General features: G+C 38.7%; 1 protein-coding gene across 5 annotated transcripts in view; it reads left to right on the forward strand.

Moving 5' to 3' along the window:
• The window catches only part of FGD4 (FYVE, RhoGEF and PH domain containing 4), a 199,473-nt gene that overhangs the window by 117,418 nt on the left and 63,065 nt on the right, over positions 1-18,990 (forward strand). For all 5 annotated transcript variants that reach the window (XM_067696109.1, XM_067696108.1, XM_067696111.1 and 2 more), the window contains one exon: positions 12,767-12,919. In XM_067696109.1, the coding sequence (XP_067552210.1) occupies positions 12,767-12,919 (153 nt within the window). The remainder of the gene's footprint in view (positions 1-12,766; positions 12,920-18,990) is intronic.

Raw genomic sequence — 18,990 nt, forward strand, 5'->3', positions numbered from 1 at the left:
ATAGAGGCACAGAGTCATGGCAGATAGCTATACTATAACAGATGTAATCACTTTGTTACCCGCTGAGTGAAAGCCAAAGGATTATGAGCTAGGGTCCCAGCCCCGAAGGTACTTACAAACTATATGTAGATATGACATCTAACACCAGCCTAGTCACTTAACACCACCTCAGTTGACTCATCTTTATAATGGACATTAAAATGCCTACCTTACTTTATCCTATCATAGGATTCTTAAAAGGAACAAATGAAATAATGCATATAAAGTACTTCACATACCTCATACTTGGCTCAGAATAAACAATATTGTTCGATTTTATTACTACCATTATTACTACTAGTAGTAAGAACAGTACTAGCATTTGCAAGCATACTGGTTGTATATTGTGTATGTTTTAAAGCACTATGAAATCCCAAGTTATGATGGTTAATTTTTTTGTGACATTCAGGATAGATATTTGTGTGTGTGTGTTACTGAAGGACATCTTAGCATCAGTGCATCCCTGTCTGAAGCTATGCATTGCACTGCATTTATACAAACTCCTCTTGATGTCTAGAAAACAAATCAGTTAAGAAAAGCCTATTTTGAAAAATTGTTTTTTTCAGGGAGCACAGTCTGTCCTAATACCCTGTTGTATGTGGGTTATAAGTCTTTAGGAAAAAGTCAAGCTTCTTATAAAATGTTTTGCCTGATCTTGGGGTTTAAACACACAGGGAAGTCACAGAACAAAGGAACAGCTGTATCTGCTTGCCACTCTCCAAATTAAAGGCCAGTGATGTCCTTTTGGTTTTTTTTTAAATTTATTTATTTATTTTTTACTGAGTTGGGTCTTTGTTGCTGCCCGTGGGCTTTCTCTAGTTGCGGCGAGTGGGGGCTACTCTTTGTTGCAGTGCACGGACCTTTCATTGCGGTGGCCTCTCCTGTTGCGGAGCACAGGCTCTAGGCACGCAGGCTTCAGTATTGCAGTATGCGGGCTCAGTAGTTGTGGAGCGCGGGCTCCAGAGCGTAGGCTCAGTAGTTGTGGCACACAGGCCTAGCTGCTCCGCAGCATGTGTGATCCTCCTGGACCAGGGCTTGAACCCGTGTCCCCTGCACTGGTAGGCGGACTCCCAACCCCTGAGCCACCAGGGAAGCCCCAGTGATGTAATTTTATATTCAGAGGTCTTATGATACTTGTCTCAATGAAATGAAACTGCCTGCATTATTCTACATATTACTGTTCTCTGCATTGTTAATTATTATAATATTTTACATCCTGTTTTATAACCACTTTAAGAAAAGAAAAAGTCCCTTTGGAGATTTTTTTGTGTTTACTAAATTACATGCGTTTGTCTGCTAGGCTGTGGGATTATGCATGTGAGAGGAAGAGGGAGGTGGAGAGAATGGAGAGGAAGTATAGACTGGCAGGATTACAGAATGTAATTTCATCTGATTTTTTAAGCTGAGCGCTGCTCCAGTTTTAGACTCCACGTGCAGGACTCAAGCATCCTGGGTCTGCCCCTAATGCTGCTTTTGTGGTCAGCACATTATGGGATTGGGCAGCATTGAAGCTGGGGACAGCAGGGTCATGTCTAAAAAGCCAAGGCCGGGTTGGAGTTTCAATTCATAATTTGAGAGTCACAGTCATGAGGGCAGCCAAGATGATTATGGGGAAGTCAGGAGCAGTAGAGATGGGAAAGTATGGGAAGTAGCCCAAGCAACTTGTTAGAATGGGAGGAGTCCCTGGGGCAACTTGTCCCAAAATGTGTTCCATGCTCCATGGGATGTTAATTTGTAATAAATGATGGAAAGCTTTCATGGATGTATACTGGGTTCAAAGTTAAATAGGTTTTTGTTTTTGTTTTTTACTGTAGTGCTCTGCATTGGCCTCTAATATGCCCACTGGCATCATGAGTCTGCAAGATAAAACTGTCAAATTTGGCAGGTCACAAATACTTCATATAGAATCATGGTTGGTTGGTTGGTTGTGGTGGGGTGGTGGAGGGGGGCATTGAGAAATCCTGTTCACAGAACACACTTTGGGGAAAGTTGTCCTAGCACATGTGACACCTGCTGTGAAGACTCCTGTGACTTTTCACCTGGGCTCTTTTTTTTTTTTACATCTTTATTGGAGTATAATTGCTTTACAATGGTGTGTTAGTTTATGCTTTATAACAAAGTGAATCAGTTATACATATACATATGTTCCCATATCTCTTCCCTCTTGCGTCTCCCACCCTCCCTCTCACCCCTCTAGGTGGTCACCAAGCACCGAGCTGATCTCCCTGTGCTATGCAGCTGCTTCCCACTAGCTATCTATTTTACGTTTTCACCTGGGCTCTTTAATGGACTGCTGAGCCCTATGGAGTCCTGAAGGAACCCACAAACACCCAGAAACCTGTCCGTTCTCTCAATAAGTGCCTTTTCCTTCCCTCCAGGGAAACTGATATTTGTTACTGTTATTAATAAAATTAAGGAAATCAGTTCTTCTTATAGAAGGAAAGACAGGTGATTTAACCCATAATTACTGAGACCAAAAACAACAACATAATGGGTCAGAGTCTCTTATAGCTGGCCCTGCATGGGGCAAATAGGCTTTCCCCCCTCCCTTAATAGTCAATAAAATGATATTTTAAAGAAAATATCAAAGGGAATATGTCCGAAAACTTTAACAAGGAGATGGGAAAATGAGGCAAGTGGAGCGTTAAGATTGGCCAAACCTAATGAACATCAGGGCAGACTGTTCATCCTGAACAGTCTCACAGGCTCCTAAAATATCTCACACAAAACTCAAAACTCTATTCTTCTTGCATTCTTTTTTTTTTGGCTGCGTTGGGTTTTCGTTGCTGTGCGTGGGCTTTCTCTACTTGTGGTGAGCAGGGGCCACTCCGTTGCGGTGCACGGGCTTCTCTTGTTGCAGAGCATGGGCTCTAAGCTCCTGGGCTTCAGTAGTTGTGGCACGTGGGTTCTAGAGTGCAGGCTCAGTAGTTGTGGCGCATGGGCTTAGTTGCTCCGCGGCATGTGGGATCTTCCCAGACCAGGGCTTGAACCCGTGTCTCCTGCATTGGCAGGTGGATTCTTAACCACTGTGCCATCAGGGAAGCCCCATCTTCTTGCATTCTTAAAGTGAAAGGCACTGTTTCCCTGTCATGTTAGTCAGAAGCTTAAGTAAGTGTTATCCTTTCCTCCTCTTTGTCCCTTCCTTCTTAAGCCAGTCCCTTACTGATTCTTTCCTCAGTAAGCCTCAGATCCATTCCTCTCCTCTTCACCCTCTGCCATTGCTGATAGGGTGAATAGTGCAGTTGCTTCCTAGTTGCAGTTAGCAAGGGGTTGGGGGCAGGGGGACTGACACCTATGGAATTGTGCATATCTCTAGGAATTACCTGAGAGTAAGGATTATGTTTTATTTGTCCTCCTGTCCCCAGTAATTAGCAGAGTACCTGGCACTTTTAATTAGGGAGTTATCACTCAGTACATGTAAGGAGGAACAAAAAGAAAAAAAGAAAGAATAGAATAAAGTAGAAGCTTGATAAGTTTTCTTACTCATTTTGCAGTTGATCATTGGATATTCTCAGAGCTTACAAAAACAGTTTGTACTTTGGAAGCATAAAGATGAGAGCTATTAAATACTGAGTTTAAGTGGTCATAAGCACTTAAATGTGCTTTTCAGAAAATGATTAATTGTTTAAAAACCAGCAATTGTGCCTCATATTAAATGAAGAAATGTCAAATAGAGGAAAAATGAAAAAAGTTATGGAATCCAGGACACATATTTACAATCATGGTAAAGGGTGAAGAATAATTATTAAATTGTTTGGGATTAAAATGGTCTGTAGTAAATTCTACTCCACGTCAAATGTCAGGCATTAGGGAATTCCCTGGCGGTCCAGTGGTTAGGACCCTGCGCTTTCACTGCTGAGGACTCGGGTTCAGTCCCTGGTCAGGAAACTAAGATCCCACAAGCCGCGCAGTGCGGCCAAAAAAAAAAAGTCAGCCATCACATTGTCATTACTAATACTGTTACCATGTTTAATGCACCAGGCCACATATTTGTAAATAATTCATTATTGTATTAACTTGCAAAAGAGTCATTAATTGGCCGGAATTTATCCAAAATGACCTATTGGGAATCCCTGAACGTAGCAGAGGCACTGAAGCAAATGGCAGCTGCTAAGACAGTAAACCAGCGTGAGCAAGTGCTGGGTGGTAGTAAATCATAATTTAGGCAATGGTAAGGGCAAATATAAGCAGATAGGGCGGGCATAGAAGGAGGCAAAAGGTAGGGTTCTTAAGAGGCTGGAGGGAGGAGAGAGTAAAGATCTGGTCCCCTGATCCACTACCCTGGCATTATACAGCATTGGGCATTATACAGCATTGCATATTATACAAGTTGTAACAGTAATAGCAAGTAGTTATATAGCAATTACCGTGTGCCAGCTACTGCTCTAGTACTTTCACTAGAATTAATTAAATCATAATCCTCACAACAGCCTTATGAGAGGGATACTGTTATGAATCCTATGAATTCTCATTTACAGATCAGGAAATTGAAGTAAGTCAATCAGCTATTAAACGGTGAAGCCAGGATTTGAATTTAGGCAAATTAGAGTTATATGACTGACATGCCCTGAAGAATGTTTATATTGCCCTAAGGATATATTTAGTGTATATAATTACTAGTACAACTGACCTGGAAACAGCCAAGTGTTGTGCTTCTGGGGATCAAGGAAAGCTGCCTGGGTGTGCATATGTGCAGCATCTGAACTGACTCCCCTCCCCCCGACATTTATTTATGTATTTATTTATTTATTTAGCTGTGTTGGGTCTTCGTTGTTGTGTGTGGGCTTTCTCTAGTTGTGGCGAACGGGGGCTACTCTTCATCACGGTGCATGGGCTTCTCACTGCAGTGGCTCCTCTTGTTGCAGAGCACAGGCTCTAGGCACTGAGGCTTTCAGTAGTTGTGGCTCACGGGCTCTAGAGTGCAGGTTCAGTAGTTGTGGCACGTGGGCTTAGTTGCTCCATGGCATGTGGGATCCTCCTGGACCAGGGATTGAACCTGTGTCCCCTGCATTGGCAGGTGGATTCTTAACCACTGCACCACCAGGGAAGTCCCTGAGCTGACTTTTTGATACAGATGATCATATTGGGGAAATCTAACACCAGTTAGCAGGCCCATATGCACATTAATATACTTAGAGATCTTTTATAGTATGTATGTTCATAGATTTCAAAACTTAAAACTGTTACGAACCTTAGGCTCTGGCAAAAAGTTTGATGACTTCAAAACAGCACTTACTTGATTACATGGATGGGCAGCTTCTCAGGGATATTTCTCATTGTCAGTACAGCAGTAATGCAGGTTCTTTTGATAAATCTAGGCCCCAGTTTCTTCCACTTGGTTATAAAAAAGAAGGAACCAAGAAATGGGTGTTATTATAAATTGGCATCAGTTTATCGGGTAAAGCACAGCAGGCTATGAACCTCTCCAACTCAGATGGTGTCAACTAGAACCGCCCTTTGCAAGCAGGCAGAAGGAGCAGCATGTAATTGATTGTGGTTTCTCTTTACTCCCACCTTCCCCTCTGGTCATGGCTGCAGGCATAGAGTAATATTTTGTGCTTTAAATGGCAAGAACTTTTCTGTAATCTTGACCAACATTCTTAGTTAACTATAGCCGAAAGGGGAATCTCCATCGGTGTATGGTTGGGGGTGGAAGAGCTGCCACCAGCTCCCTTCCCTGTGCAGGGGTATGCAGAGGAAGTTTGGTCTCTACCTAAAAATAACACCATGCCAAGGCACAGCAAAACACACTGACCAACCAGGCCCAACACCAACCCAGAAGGCATCGTGGAATGTGCACTTTCAACACTTTCTATGCGGGGACTCATGGCACCTAATGAATGGTCACTCTGAAAGTGGGGAGCAGGGATTCAGACCCCTAGAACCCATGGTTGAATTGTAGTGATATACATAGTCTGCTGTACATACATATATTAATACATAACAGGTACTATGGCTGTGGGCCTCATCTGTGAGCTCCTACTCAAAACTGGAATTTTGACAATCTTAGTGAGATGTGTTTCAGTTCATCTAATAGATTTTACCTTTGAAAGGATCAGTCGCAATAGCATTCTTCAGTCACAGTAGCATTCTTTAGAAATTTTACTATCCTTTTCACTACTTTTGAGTAGCAAAAATTTCAATAAAGTTATGGAGCATGTTTCAGGAAAATAAAATATTTCTAGTTTAAAAACAAATGACTTTTGTGTTTTTAGAGGCTGCATTTATCTTATCTCATTACATATGTTGTTGCATATACCTTAGATACAATAGTAACAGTTGCCTTTTTACATATTTTATTTTATCATACAGCAATGGGACCTTTAAAAATAATGAATATCTACAGTCACCTACCTTCAAGGCTTATTTTGAGTTCATATTACTTTTGAACTTCAAAGACCTAAAGCAATCTGCTTTTCCTGACAGTATAACTCTGTACTATACTATAATTTTAGGTAGCATCAGATGCTGAGTCTGAAACATTGGCAGCCATAGTGCATTTGAGTTAGTGACTCTAATAAATGTAAATAAAATTACAGATTATAATAAATAAAAGTATTTCAGTCAGTTGCTGGGATTTTTGGCTGCTAATTTTTTTTATCAAGACAAACATCTGGATAGTTCTACAATTCCAGATGTTTAGAAATCTGCTGGGTTGTGAGGAAGTTTACTTGGGTAAAGTTTTTTGTTGTTTTTTTTTTCCCCCACGATATTTAGAATTTGTGTATAAATAACCTAGAATGTTTAAAAATTTACCTAAGAATGGAAATGTTTGAAATTTTGTATAGATTAAGCTCTCAAACAGCTACATGTCTCCTTTATTGTTGGAATTTAGAAAGCACCTCTCATGAAATAGAAAATGAGAATGTAAGCAAATGAAGAGAAACTTTCCTGAAGTATCTAGAATTCATTTCTTCAACAGTTATTTACTGAGCCTCTACTTATGTGGCAGGTGGTATTCCTGAGATGTTCCCAGGGCTTACATTCTAACCAGGGGAGACAGACAATTAAGAAAATAAATAATGTAGTCTTTTAGAAGGTGATAAAGGCTATGGGGTGGGGGGCGGGAAACCCTGTGAGTAACAGTAATACTAGATGGAGTGGTCAGGGTAGCCCATGTTGACAAGATGCAATTTGAGCCAAGATGTGAGGAGAAAGCAGTTATCTGGGGGAAGAGCATTCCAGCAGAAAACAGCTAGACCAAAGGCTGTAAAGCATGCTTGGCCTGTTGGAGGAATAGCAGGGAACCAGTATGACTAGCACGGAGTGAGCAAGGGGGCAATACTAGGCAATGAGGTCAGTGGCAAGGGAACTAAGGTCAGATCATGTAGAGCTTGTCAGCCACTGTGAAGAGTTGAGTTGTTAAACTGTGAGTGAAATGTGGAGCCATGGAAGAATTTTAAGCACAGGAGGGACATGATCTGACTTGGGTTTTAAAAGGGGTCTTTGTGGCCTGTTTGAAAACACATACAGAGGACAAGCATAGGCACAGGGAGACCAGGTGGAAGGTCTTGCTGTAATCCAGTCAAAGATTGTGGTAATTTAGGCCAGAATAGTAGCTGAGCAGGTGGTAGTGGTAGACGGTAGAGTCAACAGAATTTCTTGATGGATAGGCTGTAGAGTCTGAGAGAAAAGGAGAGGACTTTAGGACACTTCCAAGCTTTTTGTCCTAAGCACAGATGAGGTTGCCATTAAGTGAGATGGAGAGGATGGTAAAGGCAGTTAATTTTGAGTGAGAGTTGGGAGACAAGGGTGTCAGATTTGGGTGTGAGTTAGTTCTTACACATACTAGTAGAGATGCTAAGTAGGCAATTGAATATATTAGTATTTCTTTTTGTTTTATTAAGCAAGGGATATGCTTTTTTACTTAAAATTTTTATGTTAAAAATGCATAATATAAAGTTTACCATCTTAACTTTTTTTTTTTTTTTTTTTTTTTTTGCGGTACACGGGCCTCTCACTGTTGTGGCCTCTCCCATTGCGGAGCACAGGCTCCGGATGCGCAGGCTCAGCGGCCATGGCTCACGGGCCCAGCCACTCCGTGGTATGTGGGATCCTCCCGGACTGGGGCACGAGCCCGCGTCCCCTGCATCGGCAGGCGGACTCTCAACCACTGCGCCACCAGGGAAGCCCGATTTTTCTCTTTTTTATATAAATAATTAATAAGTACATTTTCATTATAAAAGATTTAAATGATATTGCTGTATAGACAGCAAAACATAAAAGTTCTCATTCATTCTCTCACCCTACCCCTGTCCCGTTGCCATATTACCTTACATTCATTTCAGTACAGTTATACACGTTTGTATGTATGTTATTTCTTTTTTTAAAGTGGGATCATATTGTACATATTTTTCTAGTTTTTTGTCTTTTATTTAATAATATCTTGGAAATCTTCCCAGTCTTATTTTTGTTTTTCTGTTTTTCACAGCTGCATATGTTGCATTGACTGTCCATATGCATATACTTTTACACACACAAGATTGTTTCTGTAGATTAGATTCCTAGAATTAGATTTTCTAGGTCCAAGGAAATTTCTTAAACTGTCCATCATATTTTCTTCTTAAGATCCTTTGTGGTTTGCTTATTATTTGGCAGGGTGGAGTGGACGTGGGTATGGATTTTATTATTGAGGTCTTGAAGTTTGGGAAACTGAAGTCGTTTTCTGAAATAAATTTCCTTGCTCAGGATTTGTTCCTCATTGAAAAATGAGTTGTGAAGCATGAGTTTTATAATTTTAATTGCTTTTTTAAAAGTGCAATTGATCTCTTAATCCAGGCATTTTGAATAGCACATGGGAGATATGACCCATATCCAGAACTGTGGGACAGGTGGGGAAACTTTGAAGGGATGATAGGAGAAGACTGTTGAAAAATGTCTTATAAATAGAATATTTTCCAGTGTAGAAACTTGTCAGACATCACCTTACTCAGTGACCAAGGTTAATACCACATGATAATCATGTTGGTATCATGCAGTGATGTAATGCAGTGAGATGGGTACATCACCTCTGTGATGTTCTTCCCCCAAACCTGTAAACCCAGTCTAATCATGAGAAAACATCAGAGAAACCCAGTTTGAGGGACATTCTACAAAATACTTACCAGTACTCTTCAAAACTGCCAGGGTCATGAAAGACGAGCAAAGACTCAGTAACTCTCACAGATTGGAGAACTAAATGCAACATGATATCTTGGTTTGGATCCTGTGACAGAAAAAGAATGTTAGTGAAAAAAATGGTGAAATCTGAATGAAATCTGTGGCCTAGTATTGTACCAATATTAAATTTTTAGTTTTGATAACATACTGTAGTTACATAAGATGCTAACCTAAGAGCCTGGGCACAACTCTTCTGTAAATCTAAGATTATTTCAAAATATTGTTAGTTTTTTTTTTTTCTTTTTTAAGTATCACTTTTCTTCTGGACAATATACACCTAGGAAGATTGTTTCTCTTAGAAAACTACTCTGTGCTCTTAAATCAAGAGATCCTCTTGTCCTGAGGGGTGGAGTCCATGGAGATCTTCTGGGCTAGAGACTTGGTGCAGTTGGGAGAGATATTATGGTTGGGTGAGGCACTATAGACATGGTCATAAAGATGTGATCTGAGGTCATGGATACCATGACAAGAGATCAGGCCTGAAGAATCAAGAAGTGAACGGACTTTGCTTTGGAGTAAATCCAACCTTAATTTGTGAAAGAGCCATTCAAGAATAAGTTGGCAAAACCCAACACAAAATGTTGCAAATAGAAGACAAAGTTACCCTAACCAGTCAGAGAGATTATCTGCCACTCACAAGTACTATGCAAAAGACACATAAATGAAAGTTAAGCCATAGTGGGAACCTCTCCAGTTGGAACAGGGAGGTTTATGCAGTCAAAGATGAGGCTGGATTAACTGAGAATATCTGAGGATACCCTGCAGTTACATCTGTCTAGGCAGTTCTTACAGGAGATATGACCCAGCAAGCATAAGACAGAGGAATGCAAAATGGTTAAGACCAGTACCTAAATAGATTACCAATCCTCAAGAAGAGACAGTAAATAGGACCCCTCTCCCTGTGCTAACATAATGTAACTGGTTGTATCTGTGTCCAGAGATACGTGTTTAATCACTCATACTGGTTCTTGGTAAATTGGAATCTGAAAGCCTCTATAATATAAAATTTCTTGAATAGGTAGACCATCTGGTTACAATTTTGGTTTCAAGTCCCTGTTATGCAACTGGTACCCAAATAAGGACTGTCTCCAAATGTGAATAGGCTGAGTCAGTCATAAACAAGCAAAAAGAAGTATTCCTCTGTGTTGCTAATATCCAGGATGTTAAAAGATGATTTAATGAAATGGTGCTGCCTAATTTTAGTCAAACTTCCTTTACCATTATATGTTTGACCTAGACCATGGTCAGCAAACTTTTCCTGTAAAGGACCAGTTAGTAAATAATAGTAAAGATTTTGGGCTTTGCATGGTCTCTGTTGCATATTTGTTTTTGCTTTTTTTTTTTTTAACAACCTTTTAAGAATGTGTTTTCTGTGTCTTTCACCATATTTTCATACCTTGTGATAATGGCTGAAGTTTGGAGATGGGTTTTAAATAATGATCTGAAATGAAGTTTCTGGCTGTGGATTTATTATCACTGGCAAAAGATATGTAATCATGACTTTAATGGATTCAAAAGAAAATAGATGTGTACTTGATCTCCTACTGCAGGCGTTTCATCACATTCATCTGAGATGTTATCTAATAAATATGATCTTGTAAACCCATCAGATCCTGCAAGCTTGCTATCCAGAAATTAAGTGCCTAGTTTTCAATTAAAAATTATTATTTATTCAAGACATGTTTTGTTTCTAAATAGGTTAATTATTAAAGTAGTTTCATCGTTTAATATGTTACAGTGGTGATCTATTTTTTAAAGATTCAGTTTAATTTGTTTTCTCATTTACTCCTTAGCTGCCTCCTTTTATAGTTTTATTGCTGTAATCATCTCTAAAGCTGCATTCTTGCTTTCACAGTGTCTCATTTTACTGTCAAGTTACAGTTTCTGCCTCTGATTTGTAGTTGGGCTGTGGCTTTTCACTGTTTCTGCCCCAAGGCCATCCTTCACTAGACCCCAGCAGGTGGCCTTTCAGATACTAAGCCATTCTTGGGATCATTGTGGAACAAACATCCTAATGCCCCTAAAAGGCTAAGTGGTTGGATGGTACACTGTGGATTTTAGGAATATGCTTTGCCTACTTCATGTGGTTTTTCTAAGAAGGTAGATAGGATCACACATTCAAAGACTGAGCTTTTATTTCTTCTGTTTATAATTTCTTCTGTTTATAATTTATAATATGCTGTCAAATGTTCCTTAAATCTTGCATTCAAGGCCTTTATTTGGCTAAACAATGCTTTATTTAGTTGGCAGCCCATTTTAGCAGAAGGGTGTCTGATGAAACTCATTTAATGTGTTTTAGCATTGGGTCTCTAATAACTTCTCAGACAATACTTGGAACTATTAATATCTTCTAAAATTTGTTTTACCTAGATATATTTTAAGGGGAGAACAGAAAATAAAGCAGTATTGTAGTTTTTAATCAATATTACCCAATCAATTGAAGTAAAAGGGAATTTTTTTACTCAACAAAAAGTTGATTGGGTTTTATTAGCTTTTCTTGTTTTGAATAATTATTAACGCCTTTTATCTCTAATAGTTCTCATTTTAAATATTTGGATTCTGTAAAAATGTAACTGTTTCTTAGTCAAATGATAGTTTCTTAAATGGTATACTTTTATTTAACGATAGTGAATTTCCTGGTAGAAATTTTATTTTCTCCTAAACAGGGTCTAATCTGTTGTTAATATCACCATGTCAACTAGAAGAAAGGAAAATTTAGCATGCGTTTAAAGAGAAAACACTGGCTATGATTTCTTTAAAAGTCTCTGGAATTCAGTATTTAACTTCTTGTATCAGAAATTGAACTAAGAATTGATCTGTTCTCCATCTGTGCTTCATGATGTATTTCAGTTTTTTAAAGCACTGCAGTGTTTCAAAGATTTTTGAGTTGTAACTAAATATGAATATTATCTACATACTCTTGTCATTCTTTTTTTTTTTTTTTTTTTTGAAAACATGGGTATTAATAATACGTTGATTTGGAGTCTGAGTAAGCTAGTGAAAGAGGGTCATGGTGTGTGTGTGTGTGTGTGTGATTTCTTCATTTTTAATCAAACAATTCTTCTAGAGTCTTTAGGTCAGCTGTCATGTTCATGCTTTCCTGCTTTGTTCTTTTGAACCACTCAATGACTGGTGACTGACTGGATGCTGGAAAGGAACGCTTTTAACAGATTAGTGCTGGGGCCCTCTGGTCCTCTCCTTCACCTGCATCATAGCAGCTGCATTCTGCCCTTTCCATGGCCCTGCAAGGAAAGGGGCGGGGGGTGGGGGGGGGGGAGAGAGAGAGCAGAGAGAGAGAGAGAGAGAGAGAGAGTGTGTGTGTGTGTGTGTGTGTGTAGTAGTCAGCAGTCTCTGTCGGCGTGTATTATAAGGTTTCTCAAGCACGTGGAATGAGAGCTTTCTCAGGAAATCTCTTTGTCAAGGCCAGCACACGTGGGAAAATTATTTCAATGCATACTCTTGTAACTGTGACTGTTTTTGTTTTATGGAGTCAGAAGAAATTAAGTCCTGAGATGTAGTTATGTTCCACCTCTGCATTTACCTGTTCTTTCTTTTTGAACTCTCCCAGGCAGCAGTACCTGTCCAAAGATCACTATAGTTTCACCTTGCTTGAAAAGCAACACAACCGCACTGATTGATCAGAATGTATATGATGAAGAGGCTCAGGGAATAAATGGGAAAACTCCAGCAAAACACTCAGCTGCAAGTCCAAAGCCACAAGGTATGCTGATGGGGTTTTTTTGATCAGGTTGTATGCTTTCTTCATTGATGAAGGCAACACAGAAGAATGATGATCACTAAGAAAGAGTTTTAAGCTCTAAATGGGAGGAACTGGGTGCATTTATTTTTTCAGGAGAAAAGTCAGTCTGTGAACCTACTCAGGCGGGGTTTCTACTCCTAAAACATCTTATATATTTCTCTATTATGGTTCTTTTCATATTACATAAATTGTTTACATGTCCCCTTAATGGAAACGTGATCTCTTCATGCATTATGCGTGACATAGTACAAGAGCCTAACTTACTGTTTGCATAATAAATATGTAACAAATTAACGTGTGTGTCGGAAAGTCATCATGACTTGCTAGATGTCAGAGGGTCTGTGAAACAGATTGTTCTAAAACAGTGCTTTAATATACTTAGCAAGAATGTGATTTTGCAATATTAAGGAACTGGGGCTTTTCAGGCTTCCTAGTAAAGTCATCCACAGAAATTAAAAGAGTCCCTCTATCCAGGAGTTGAGCATCCAACAAGGGGAAAAATTATATGGTGGAAATCTCTGAATGCTTTGTTCAGTGACCACTTTCTTTTACAAATAAATTTCTAGTAAACTGTGCATTAACTTTAAGAAGCACAGAATTATAATTCTGATGATTGAGAGCAAGGCCTTTTGAAGTGTAACAAACACAAAACTATGCTACACTGTGGCTTAATGTGTAGTTTCTTTCTAATATATTTTCATTTATATCAAATGCTGAACATTCAGCCAAGAAACAATACTAGACATTTTCAGAATCACTATACTTTGGAAAAATCAATTTTTATTTGGATTATTTTGTATTTACTTTGGTCTCTTTCTTGTTCTTATGTTTTAAGAATTTCTGAAAGAGATCTTTAATGGGGGTAAAATGGAGTCTTCCAGGTTATGGGATATTTTTCTTTTTGTTCTCACTGCTAGCTCTATTGGTGGTGGTATGGGATATGGCTATCAAACAAGGTCAGATAATTAGAGATTCAAATGACTAGCTCATTCATGAGTTTATAACCTTAATCTTTGGCCATATTCCTTATAACATTGTGAATATGAAAATAGAAATTTTTCTGATCATGATTTAAGCCATTTTATTTGCATAATACAAAATTCCATATTGCTCATTAGACCTGAGCTGACCTCAAATAAGGTAAAAAATATATATAAGAAATAAATACAGTTTAATTTTATGTAATTGCCCAGATCAAAAGCATGAATTTCATTATTTATAAAGACTGTTTTGGAAAGATGCATTGCATTACTTCATTGTTTTTTTAGTTCATTGAGATAAATTCTAGCAGTGTCCTTTCTGAGCTGCCATGTGCCAAATAATCCCATTCTTTAGGGGAGAAAACACTGACCTTGCTTTTTGCTGTTTGTAGTTATACTGAAGTCAATGTATTGCTATTTAAATATATATAATTACTTCCTATCTTGAATATGGGTTTATATATATAATTTTACATAACGACAGAGTATTTCCAGATAGTAAATAAACTACATAGAGTACTTTATACTTCTTTTTCAAAATATTCTCACTCATTGTTTGGCCCTTCCCTGGCCCCCCTAGCTAAAATGTTAACCCCACCATCACCCCTTAAATCTCATATTTGATCATCCCTGCTTTGGTTTTTCTCATTCATTACAGATTGGTCTAGTATATATGTAACTCATCCATGTTGGTTATTTTATCTGCCTTTTACACTACTACATCCCCTGTGCCTAGCACACAGCATAGCAGGCCTTCAGTAATACTTACTGAATGAATCCTGCTCCATCATCATGTCTCTTTTAGTTTCGGCTGTTCTTTGTTTAAAACTTAGACTGTGTGCCATAAAGAGAGCAGTGTCCTGAAATGAGGCTACATCTTGGTTTTGTCAGATCAGCTGCCGAATAGACTGAGCACTACTTATTGCTGACAGATAGTATTTCCCACCCTCTAGTAGAGAGAAGCTACTTGTAATTTCTCCAAATCCTTAGGACCATTTTGGTGACTGAGGCTGAGAAATGAAGGGGATGCTAGCGGAGACTTCCTGCTCAGAGTTCGGGATTATCACACTGACACCCTTCTGCCCACTTCCTTGCAACTCCCTTATAAGTTATGCATGATGAGGCTGTTGAGGCTTCAAGGTCCATTATGGAATTTTCATTCAGTTGAAGACGGTTATTCGAGATCAGTGGTTCTCAGCTGGAGATAATTTTGCAGGCCTGTTGCACCCCTCTTGACCCCATGAGTATTACTTGGAGGCTTTTTTGCTTGCGACAACATTTGGGAGTTGCTACTGGCATTTGGTGGGTAGAGGCTAGGGATGCTGCTCAACATCCTACAATGCACAGACCAGCCTTTTCCTCTGCCCTAACAAAGAATTACCTGACCCGAAATGTCAGTAGTTTGAGAAACTCTGATCTAGATCCTAAAATGGCTCATACTTGAATCTTATTTATGTGTTTGCTTCTCATGTGGAGTGCTGATAATATCATGGTTACAATTTATTTTGGTGATGTTTAAAAGGAGAGAACTGACTTATTAGTGGTGATTATGTAGTAATGTGTCTGGAACAACATCAAGTTTATGTTTTTGTGTTTATTAATTACCAATAAGTAAATAAATCCTGAGGATTTAGATAGTGGCTATAGTCAATAATACTGTATTATATAATTGAAACTTCTTAGCAATTAAAGATAGTTGTACTTTTTCTCTTAGGAGCTTTGATCCACAACATTCTCCATAGTTAATTATTTTGATAAAGTCCACATAGTGTCACTTCTCAATCATTAAGCCTTAATGTTTAAAAAATTTTCGTCAACTTTGAAAGCCACATTATTGTTCAAAGAATTTAAGTAAATACACTCAATTTACTCAACTTAGTAATTCATTTCATCTGCTTCTAAAGTAAAGCATTCTATGTGTAATGTTTCATTCTTAAAGTATAATATGTTACAAATGGTAGTCCCCAAACTTCAACTGGTGTAAAGAAAAAAAGTGTCACTGCCATGCCAATTCTACAGGAATCAAGCTAATAACCCACCGACTGCACACCCTGAGGGGAATTTAGGATGGAGAAAAACAGGAAGCATTCTTTGCTTGGATATACCATACCCTAGAAAGTTAAGATACCTATCTAAGGAAAAATTTCAATGACCCCAGATTCTTGAATCTTCCCTACATAGAAAAGCACTAAAATCATTAACATGAGATGTCTGTCTATTCTTTGTGATGAGCAGTAATCATTCTGTGCTTGATTACATGTTTTTCCCAGCAAAAAAAAGTTCATATATATCTTGGTTCTTCCCTTACCTCTTTGGAGCAGTTCTTCAGGGCTGAGAGGCTGTCTCCCTGGCTTGAGTCCTTAGTAAGGTCCCTGAATAAAACTTAATTTATAACTTTTCCTTATGCATTTTTCTTTCAGTAGACAGTGGCAATTAGTTTCTTTTTCATTCTCAATAATTATTTTGCATACTTGGAAATTTCTGAATAATTAAATTTTTTGGTTTATTTACTATCTGTAAAATTGGCTATAGTAGAGCCCATTTTATTTATAGTCATCTAGATATCTCAAACTTAGCATGTCCTTGACTAGACTACCAGATCTCTCCAAAAATTGCTTTACCTATTGTGTCAGTTGATGACAGTTCCATCCTGCCAGTTGGGCAGGCCAAATGTCTGAGTCATTCTTGATTCTTCTTTCTTTCTCTCAAACCTCACGTTTAATCTCTCAGGAAAACTACTTTTTTTTTTTTTTTCCCAGGAAAACTAATTTAAAAATATATCTGGAATCTATTTCTCACTGCCTCATTTTAAACACCATTATATAGTAACCTCATAATGAAACCAAGCAAGACCCTGTGGGGCTCCTGGGCACTGAAGCCTTTCTGTCCCCCGTTTCTTGACTCCAGCCTTCATGACCTTCTCTGCGTTCCAAAGGACAGATTCCAACCGTTGCTAATCCTTTGCTAATCCGGGAAGGGAAGGGATGCAAAGACAAGGGAGAGGCAGCCAAGAAACAACAGTGCAGCCTTGGGGAAAAGTCCTGGTTCCACCTCAAGGGATACACAGAACTATGTCTTTAAGCTTTTTTAGATGTCAGCTTTCTTCATACCAGAGAATTCCAACTGAGGCTGCATTAAAGGAACCAGAGAAACTCATCAAGATTACCTGAGACCAGATTAGAGGAGTGCAGGCCCTGCACACACCCTAATCTTATCAGCAATCCCACCCTTGACGCATTGCTATAAAACTCCTCGTCAAATCCTCCTAGGTTGGGACACAGCTTTTTGGGGCAGGTGCCCTCTGTGCCCCCTTTGCCCAGCAAAGCAATAAAGTGATTCTTTTATACTTCACCCAAAACTCTGTCTCTGAGATTCAATACGGCACCAGTGCACAGAAGCCGAGCTTTCAGCATCACTAACCCTTCTCCCTGTTCCTACCCTGATCCTACCCTACTTCCCTACATTCTGTACCTAGCAGCCAGTGTGGTCCTGTTGGAATTTAAGCTATGTCATATCATCCCTCAGCTCAGAACTCTACAGGAATTTAAATCCTTACAGCACTCCACAGGTTCTGCCTTCTCAGGCCCTCCCTCTGACCTCAATACCTGCTCTGCCTGTTCCTTTGGCTCCAGTCACATTGCCCTGCACTAGTCTCTAGCTTTCACTCCACCTGGTAGAATGCTCTTCCCCAAATAATTCCCTCAACTTCTTTAAGTCTTTGTTCAAATCTGAATTTCTCAAAGAGGCCCACTCTGAACACCCTACTTAATACTGCAGTATGCCCTTTTCCCCCACTCCCTACCCGCCAGATCCCCTGTGTTGTTCTTTTAGCCCCTCCCCTTTCCTCTTAGCATTTACTACCTTCTGATACATGGTTTACTTATTATTTTTTTTGTTTCTTATCTTTCCCTTTGTTCATTGATATGGTCAAGTGCACAGAACTTAATAGGTATTCAATAAATATTTGTTGGGATCAAAAGAAAACTTTTAAAAAATTAAAAACCCTATGTAGATATGTAAGAATTTCTCTATGATATATATTTTGGAAATATATATATATGCGTGTAAGTTTGTGTGTGTGTATATATATATATATATATATATGGAGAGAGAGAGAGAGAAGGGAGGGAGGGAGAGATCTTAGCTGTTGTATTAATTTATAATCCCTCTCAAAATGTATTAGTTCACATTTCTTCACAGCCTCAGTGACATTTGGTATTGTCAGATTTTGAAATTTTGGTTAATCTGATGGGGCTGAAGTGGTATTGTGGATTTAATTTGCATTTCTCTGATTATTGGTTAGATTGAACACTTTTTTCTGTTTACATCCTTTGGACTGCAGGGGGAAGAAGTAGTAAGTAGAGTTTCAGACATAATGAACCAGAGGTGCTGATAGGACACCTAGGAGATGTCCAGAGAGCATTTGGAAATGTTGACCTCCATAGTGTAAAAGAAAAATCAAAAATGATGAGAGTAAGAGAAAAGAATCATTTTCACTTGTCAGTTATGTCTTTTCATCAGAGTATGCATTGTTTTCCTCTAAGACAGTGTTTCTGACACTTTAGCCATTCATGACCCTCTTGGGATTTTTGTCATATACCATGTAGCATTTGTGCTCTTTTATTTAAAATGTATCATAAACCAGTGAATATACACATTTGGATTGTCTCTCTTGCTGAAATAGATGCCTCCTCTGTGCCTCTAAATTAACTGTGTACCCCGTGCTCTGCTTTATCAACATCTTTAAACTGTCTCCCCATTAGAATATGAGCTCCTTGATGACACATTAGTTTCTTCATGTAGTCCACAAATTTGCCAAGCTCTGTGCAGGTAGTTACTGTGAATATAGTTATGATCAAAACAAACATATTCCTTACCCTAACAGGACTCCAGACTTGTGGAAAGCTTTATATCTATAATGTATTTAATATTTTATTGCTGATCTATTATTTAGTGCTGCTTATTACTACTTAATAATTATATAATAATTTATTATAAGCACTTTAGAGAAAAAGTACACAGTGCTATGATGCAGTTTAAAAGAGGCATAAT

This window comes from Pseudorca crassidens, chromosome 11, assembly GCF_039906515.1.
Source record: "Pseudorca crassidens isolate mPseCra1 chromosome 11, mPseCra1.hap1, whole genome shotgun sequence".
NCBI lineage: Eukaryota > Metazoa > Chordata > Mammalia > Artiodactyla > Delphinidae > Pseudorca > Pseudorca crassidens.